We start from the raw sequence: 8953 nt of genomic DNA, 5'->3' as shown, positions 1-8953 counted from the left end.
TGCCTGCTATTGCTCTCAGCAATTGGTAGTCAGAGGCAAACTGCCTCTAAAAGTGGAAGTAATGTAAGAGCCTCTATGACTAGTAGACACCAAGAGCTCTTACCCTCCATGAATTTGTCTAATCCCTTCTCAAAGCCATCTAACTAGTGATCATTTCATCTTGTGGCAGCAAATTCCACAGGTCAACTACATGTTGTGCAAAGTACTACTACCTTCTATCTTCCCCCTCAGTCATCTTTCTCCATATTAATTTTTTTTTTAAGAAATTATGCCCCACTAAAAAGTTTTTATGGAATAATCTGATGGGCAGAGCAATCCAAACTATAGGACGCCAGCCTAATTTATACCAGGGTAAATTATGCCAGTGTATTTTACCCCTATTCCACTCCATTCAGGGGCAGGCCAATGCCAGCTGAGCTGACCCAAGCCTGGCAGAGGAAAGCCAATCCTTTAAAATACTGTTTGACTTATGGCACTCTTTTTGCCAGAATAACAGCCGCTCAGTTGCTAGGTCACATTACTAAGGTGAACGGAGTTTGAAATAGGGGTATGTCTCCACACTGCCCCATTCCACCCAACCCACAAAATGCCCTTTTCAGGACTTACCCTGGCCTTAGCTGAGCCAGGATGGAGGACTTGCACTGACATATCTCCAGTTGAGCTGGGATGAGAGGCTTCAGTTGGTGCAGCCCCAGCTGATCCTAGGCTCAACCAGGGATCCACCTACTGCAAATTCTGCACATCCAAGCAGAACTAGGAAAGACCTCTGCCTGAAACCCTGGGGGGTGTAGGTAGTACCAAAGACCAATGGTTTGCTTCCTCACAAGTCAGCTTCTTTTGTTACAAAGATCGCATGTGCTCAACACCTGAATCAAATATTTCAAGTCAGCTGAAGCAAGGGGAGAGTCAGCAGGTTTTCCATTAGCTAGAGAGTGGCTTTCATTGTCCTCTCTAGCTCCATGCACCCCTTCTTCCCATAGCTAGCAAAAGTAAAATGTATTATCAAGCAAGCAAAACATGCTTATTTTTCTAAATTTAAGGACACAGAATGTAGGTATTCTACATTAAACCTTTGTTATGGCAACATTACCAGGTCTGAGCATTTCATAAATGGTGCAGTTTTGTGAAAAATCAATACATTTTGTCACAAGCATATATCTGAATGTGTTTTATTGAATGCGATTGCTTAATTATACTTGAATCCAACACAGCTTTTTGTAGATGTTATACCTACTTCATAATTTAAAAAAGTCTAACATATTTGTGATATTTTTTGGCACTTAAAGCAGATTTCTTTTTTATAAACTGGAGAGATTAAAAGTGATAAAATGACCATATCCTTTATTGTTTGGCACATAAATGTCCCTTGTGTGAGGCCCTTAAAACAGTGACCCAAAAATTAACAAATTTAGTTCCTACTTAAAAGTTCTTGGATAAATACAATTCTTCATCTCCTCTAGTTTTATCACATCTTCTCTACATTTGCAGGAAATCCTTCTTCTTGTTAAGAGAAGCATTCCTGCCAACTGGAGTATTAGCAGAGGGCTAGACTACTCCCAGGTCACATTTCCTTGCTTTTTCCTCTGTTTGTTTTTATATAGGAACAGGTGTTGCCTTTGGACATAACCCCAAAGTGTTTAACAAATACCCAAGACTGGTTAAAATTCAGGAGGCATAATTTCAAAAAGAAAAAAAAGATAAGAAGAAAAGAGAAGAAAAAAGAAAAAAGCTAGGTGCCATGTTTGACAACTCTTTTGGTTCCAGTGATCTAGCACTTGCCCATACAGTCAAATCTTTCCATAAAGGCAAACAATTAAGTAAATCCAAAATAATTTCTCTTCAGTATACCTGTACCACAATTTGTGCAATGACCTATAAAAATGACCAAACCCAAGGTGGCAACTTTGTAAAATCAGCACTACAACTGAAACCCAGATCAGTGCCTCTTTGAAAGAGAAGATTGTGCAACACAGAACATTTTGATGAAATCTGCACTTTTGAAGCAGGTCCAAGAGTGCCACCTTGTGTCGGTCTATGACAAGACGACGCACATTTATATCTCTCCAATGAAAGTAGGTTCCTTATAAGAGGTGCTGAGGACATCTTCCTTCATTGTACTTATCTCCGACATGGTGCCATAGGTCTGCTGGTCCGTATGATCAAGAACCGTTCTTTCAGTATGGCAACTCATTAGAACATGGGGGACAAACATCTGGAATGGCAGATAATTAGAATCTGACTAATTAAAAACAAAGAGACAATATATATTTTAAAATGGATAAGGTATTTTTAACTCATGTCCCCTATTTTTCTTTCTACCATTTACCTTCTGTATGGACACGATTTCCCCATCCCCCAAATCTTGCAGGCTGAATGACATTTTGTTTCTCACAGGTCTCTTAAACCAGAAATAAATGTTTAACTCTAGTGGGTAAAATAGCATTTCATGGTTTTACAGAAATCTTCTTTTCCATGCTCAAGAACAAGATTGGAATAGTGTTCAAATGAAATGAGACTGCCAAATCTGGGCACTGTGTGTATTGTTACTATGTAAAGAATATGTATTCTAAATATATTTACATTGTACCTTAAATCTATCAGTAAGAAGATATTTTGCTAACAGAAGAACTTTCTGCTAGCCCTAGTGCAAGCATTTTGTCACCACAGAACTTGCTGATACATGCAAACCCTTCCCTGGCAAGAAATTTGTTTTCTCATGCAGAATAAGTAATTGATAAATGCTTACAGCAGATTTGGGAGGACTTGTTACTGAAACATCTTCATTTCCTATTTCATCCTGCATTTTTTCCTCTACCTGCAAGTATCAATGGAGAAGAGACAAACCAATATGGATATGTAAAAAAATCAAAATATTTCCACTCTTAAAAGGTAATATTTAACAATATAGCTATAGCTATAGTAGTTAAATCTGGGAGCCAGTGTGGTGTAGCGGTTAAGGTGTTGGACTACGACCTGGGAGACCAGGGTTCGAATCCCCACACAGCCATGAAGCTCACTGGGTGACCTTGGGCCAGTCACTGCCTCTCAGCCTCAGAGGGAGGCAATGGTAAAACCCCTCTGAATACCGCTTACCATGAAAACCCTATTCATAGGGTCGCCCATAAGTCGGGATCGACTTGAAGGCAGTCCATTTCATTTTTTTTCAGTTAAATCTACCAATATTCCGAGACCTATTGCTTTAATATGGATAGGCAAATACAGGAAGAACTTCCTCCTTCTTTAAAGTATCACTTAAGTATATACAGCTACGGTAGACTATTAATAGTCAGAACTTGACCTTACTGAAGTAATTGCTTTAATGACTGATTGTTTAAATTGTGCTTTACTTGACTGTAATCCCCCCAGTTATATTTTATTTATTTATTTGATTTATTATTTGATTTATATCCTGCCCTTCCTCCCAGCAGTGTGTGGCATATAAAAATAACCTAATAAATAAATAATAGGTAGCTTAACAGGCTTTGGATTTAGAGTAAGGTGCCAAATTCACTTAAGTAGAGATTATTTCCAAGTTCCACATAAAACAACTGTGATTTACCTTATAATTCAGAGGACTCAGGTACTTGAAGCAGCCAAAGCAGGTATAGCCTAAGCAAACAGCAAGGGCTATACATACAACTAGGAATGTAAATAAAGTTGTAGGTGCCTTAAAACCTAAGGAGAAAGATTTACAAAACCTATCAATAGGATATAAAATAGGGGATGGGATAGAGGGTGGGGAAAACAAAGCAGCTATACACATAAGCAAGCAGATAACACACACAAATCTTGAAGTATATGAATGTATTGTATCATTTGAAAACTATTCTTCTGTCTTTTGGTTTAGAATGAGGTAGCCAACGTGGTGCCCGCCAGATGTTGCTGGACTATGACTCCCATCAGTCCCAGGCAGCATGGCCAGGGATGATGGGAGTTATTGTCCAGCTACCTCTCCACTGGAAGATCTGTCTATGTTCTTTGGTCTCAACTTCTGGGGCTGCACCATCAGCTGTTCCTGATATCAGCAGCCCTATACTTCAGCTATATATTTATTCTATCCCATTCACAGAGCATAATTTAGAGATACCCATGCTATACAATAAAAATCAGTACTCATCTGCTACACAAAATGTCTTCACCATAAGTGTGACCATTCACAAGACCACACATACTTACCTAGCCTCAAAAAAGAGAAAAAATACAGCCAAAACAGGCAGAGAATTGGAGCTGTAAGAGCTTGAGTCACAGCTGCAAAATGGATCTGTTTCTCTAGCTTCGCAGGAAGGAACGCAAAGTAGAGATTGTGACGGTCAACTGTATGCTTTAGGAGTATATAAATTAATCCTGCAAACAGGAAACAATGTCAGAGTTACTAAAATGTTTTTCTGCTACCATTTCTCACATCTCAAGACCATAAAGACTTTAAATGTCTCTTTGTTCTATCCAAGCCCAGACACTCACAATGTAGAAAAACTAGAACCTTGAAGTTGGCCTGGTAACTAACGTGTAGCCAGTGCAATTCCTTCAGCAGTGGGGTGACATGTTGGCAATATTCTGCCCCAGTGAGCATTTGCACCACTGCATTTTGCATCAGCTGCAGCTTCCGGACCAACTTCAAGGGCATAGAGTGCATTACAGTAATCCAGCCTGGAGGTTACCAGTGCATGAACAACAGTGGTCAGGCTATCCCAGTCCATGGATGGCCACAGCTATCTTACCAACTGAAGCTAGTAAAAGGCACTCCTAGCCACTGAGGTCACCTGGGTCTCTAGTGAAAAAGATGGATCCAGGATCAGCCCCAGACCACATAGCTGCTCTTTCAGAGGAAGTATGACCCCATCCAAAACAGGCAAGTGACCAATTAATCTAACTCAGGAACCACCAACCCACAACGCCTCCATCTTGCTAGAATTCAGATGCAGTTTATTAGCTCTCATACAGCCCACCACTGAGTTCATGCGCCAGTCTAGGGCTTGCACAGCCTCTCCCAATTCAAATGTTACAGAAAAATAGAGCTGGATATTATCAGGGTAGTGCTGACACCTCACCCTAAATCTCCAGATGACTGATCCCGAGGCCTTCATATAGGCATATAGGTTAAACAGCATTGGGCAGTGAGCCGGGCAGCTTGGTATCAATTACATCTGATACAGAGGCTGCGACCCTACCTTCCTGTCCATCTGCTCCCACGGGTGGTACATGCCCTGGTCTCCTCTCGCTTAGACTACTGTAATGCGCTCTACGTTGGGTTACCCTTGAAGACGGTCCGGAAACCACAGCTGGTTCAGAATGCGGCGGCAAGTTTGATTAAGAACAGCCGTGATCATATCACTCCAGTGCTAGAAGATCTGCACTGGTTACCAGTTGTTTACCGGGCCCAATTCAAGGTGTTGGTATTAACCTTTAAAGCCCTACACGGTTTCTGACTTCCGGGAAGGGTGACTTCGCTTGTGCCTGCTTTTGGGACGGGCTCCCGCCTCAAAAGAAGCTTATGCAGATATAAATCAGTCAGAACCTTTTTTTTTTTTTGACTGATGAAATTTCTCCCGGGCAGGGAGAAACGTAGAGATCAACCTCAAAGCCTGTTTTTGTTGGGAGGACTGGATTTCATTAATTTATGAGATAAGGTCCAGCCAACAATGCCGGACGGACTTCCTAACAAGCTCTATCTGCTTAAGCGATACGTTTATCTTTTCTTGAAAGAGAGAACGGACTAACAGGCAAGCACCCTTCTTTCTATTATTTTTTTTACTTGGTTTAAATTGTTGCAGCAAAAGGAGATTTGTCAGATTGATCGGCTTTGGACAACTTCTGGGTGAGATATAGCTCTTCTCTGTTATTCACGAAATTAACAGCTTATCTCTGTTTCTGTCGCAAAAAGCTGTCCTGGAAGTGCATTCTAAAGATAATAAACAGAAGAGGGATTTCTATTCCTGATTTCTATTCCGAGGAATATTATATTGTCTGGGACTATTCTCTTTTTGGTCTATTTTATTTTGACGAATCTGCTTCTTCACGACGCCACTAACTGTTTTGATGCTGGGAACTAAATTTATTTTGCATTCTTGAACATAGAGAGATAAGGCAGGTTGCTCTGTTTATACTGTGATGTCATCAAGCCTGGAATATTAACCCAATTGTTGCTGAAATAAGAAGTGGTTCTTCTTTATTTTTGTTTTGCTTTGTTTTCGTGGTTTTAAAAATGGCAATCAAGAAAGTGGCTGAGAATCTGGAAGTAATTATGTTTCAGAAAATAATGGATGAGATTGAGATAACGAAACAAACCCTGCGACAGGGTAGTAAGGAGCTGAAAATTGAATTGAGCAAAATGACGCAGGAGTTTAAAGAAATAGGGGACCCTGTGAGAGAGGAGAATGAGATCAGAGATGAGAAAAGAAAAAATAAAGGGAAGATACAAGCCCTGGAGATTGGAACAAATGTGGAATTGGAAAAAGATCTGGAGTTTATGGATTTTAGAAATAAAATCTACTGTTTGGAATTTAACGTTATCTCTGAAGAAATTAATGAAGATATTAGAGATAAAGTTATCAATGGCTTGGATAATCTTCTGGACTGGAATGATGTGATGGAGCTTGATATAGAGAAAATCTATGGAATTAACTGCAGTCATGTGACAATGGAAAAACTCTTAAGAGATGAGCCAGTGCATTTTGTAAAAAAGAAGAACACAGATATGAATTTACAACAATGTTTCAGCAACTTATTCAGAATGGATGGCAAGAAAATATTTGGGATAGAGGAAATTCCCATCAGACTCTTATTATATGACTATGGCTACAACAGCAAGATTATTATGGAATACTGATAATGGAAGATTGGACACTGAAATTACTGGACCTAACAGGACTATTGAAGATGGAAGATGGAACTAATAGGGATAATGGAATAATGGCTATTGAAATTATTGGACCTAACAGATTCTGATGAGATGGATTAATCGAAATGTTTATTTGGACTATGATTATGACAATAAGATTATTATAATTATTAACAAGATGGATTAATTGACATGTTTATTTGGAGAAAAATTGATAGATATATTTCTTAAAGAATTGAAACCTCTCTTTGACTTTTTGTGGAAAGAATAAAGTAATGTTTATGAGATTTGATGATTAATTAAGATAACTACTGGAGGAAAGTGATTTTATAATATGATTTAAGAGACAGGATTGTTATATATTGTAGACCTATAACTGATTTGATATGTGACAAATGGGAAGTCAACATTTTATTTTTTTTTGTTTAATCATTTTTGTTTTGTTTTGTTTTTTGTCTTTGAATGTTTTATGATTTTGTTTTCTATGTTTTATAAAAATTTGAATAAAAATTATTGTAAAAAAAAGAAAAGAAAAATATTCTGCAATAAAACCAGTTTGGGCTTTTTTGGAAAAAAACAATAATCTTGCAATAAAACCAGTTTTCTATTAAAAAAAAAAAAAAAAAAAAAAAGCCCTACACGGTTTCGGTCCAGTTTATCTAAAGGAGCACCTCCAGCATCATCAAATATGCCGCCTGACGAGATCAGCCTCACAAGACCTTCTCTTTGTCCCACTAGTTAAATCAGCTAGGCTGGTGCGGACCAGAGAGAGGGCATTTTCGATTGTGGCCCCCACCCTCTGGAATTCTCTGTCCTATGACATCCGCCATGCCTCCTCCCTGGCAGGTTTCCGCCGAGAATTGAAGACCTGGCTGTCTCGGTGGGCCTATGGGACTTTTGGGTAATCTCATTTTATTCTGTAAAGATGTGGGTGGGTTTTGATTATGTAGAGTTGTTGTTCATTTGTATTTATATGTTATTTTATTCTTTTGTACGTCGCCTAGAGTGGCCGTTCATACGGCCAGATAGGCGACTTAGAAATAAAATTTATTATTATCATTATTATTATTAGTCTTTGGGATCTCTAGCATGAAAGACTACATTTAGTAGAATACACATTTTGCCTAAGTTTCTGGGAGGATTTTTGCAGGAACGCAGAATATACTCACATTCTGAAATACAAAAGTAATAAAAACTAGGTATTGCCATAAATAAGACTTGCACATATTTTCATACCAAGTGTGCTATAATTGCGCAGGTTCCACGCTGTGTAATACTCTTCCAGCATAGATTTAGCAGGCATCCTCACTGTTAAGCTTCAGATGTCTCTTTAAGACTTTATGCAGACAGGGCTATTCAACTGTTTAGCTTCTTTTTTTAGATAAGCCTGTTATTTTTGTGAAGACCAGGAGCAGACTGCGGCACAGATCATGAACTGGTAATATCGAAAATCAGAGTAAAGCGAAAGAAGAACAAAGCCATCATAATGCCAAAATACAATCTAAATAACATCCCAGAAGAATTTAAAGATCAAATAAGGAACAGATTTGAGGCTTTAAACCTAGCTGACAGAGAACCAGAAGAATATGGAATGAAGTCAGAGACATTATCAGGGAAGAATGCAAAAAGACAATACCTTTAATTAAAAAGAAACACCTCAATGGATGACTGAGGAAACTCTTAAAATGGTTAAAGAGAGAAGGAAAGCAAAAGCAAAAGGAGAAACACAGTTAGAATCCTAAATGCAATAATACAATGACTACTATGTAGGGACAAAGAGAACTAGTACAATAATTATTGTATAGAAATAGAAGAGGATAATAAAAAAGGAAGAACAAGAGCCCTATTCCAAAAGATTAGAGAAATCAAAAGGAAATTCAAACAAGTGTAAGGGTGTTGAATAATCAACAGAGGAACACACTGACTGACCGAGATGAAATAAAAGATGGAAGGAATACACTGAAGCATTATATAAAAAAGATGGAAGCATGACAGACTCATTCATGGAGAAATTGTATGAAGAAGAACCAGAAATATTTGAATGTGAGGTGAAAGCTGCTCTTTAACTACTTGGAAGAAACAAATAACCAGGAATAGATGGCATACCAATAAAGT

General features: G+C 38.4%; 1 protein-coding gene across 9 annotated transcripts in view; it reads right to left on the bottom strand.

Annotated features, from left to right (window-relative positions):
* Positions 1-1155: 1155 nt before the first annotated feature.
* The window catches only part of TMEM63A (transmembrane protein 63A), a 59150-nt gene continuing 51352 nt past the window's right edge, over positions 1156-8953 (bottom strand). For all 9 annotated transcript variants that reach the window (XM_061625063.1, XM_061625065.1, XM_061625057.1 and 6 more), the window contains 4 exons: positions 4177-4344; positions 3560-3675; positions 2747-2815; positions 1156-2212 (listed from right to left, as the gene is read on the bottom strand). In XM_061625063.1, coding sequence (XP_061481047.1) covers positions 2054-2212; positions 2747-2815; positions 3560-3675; positions 4177-4344 — 512 coding nt within the window. In that variant the 3' untranslated portion in view covers positions 1156-2053. The remainder of the gene's footprint in view (positions 2213-2746; positions 2816-3559; positions 3676-4176; positions 4345-8953) is intronic.

This window comes from Rhineura floridana, chromosome 4 (genome assembly GCF_030035675.1).
Source record: "Rhineura floridana isolate rRhiFlo1 chromosome 4, rRhiFlo1.hap2, whole genome shotgun sequence".
NCBI lineage: Eukaryota > Metazoa > Chordata > Lepidosauria > Squamata > Rhineuridae > Rhineura > Rhineura floridana.
The sequence above is the reverse complement of the archived record's forward strand: the minus strand, read 5'-3'. Positions and strand labels throughout refer to the sequence as shown.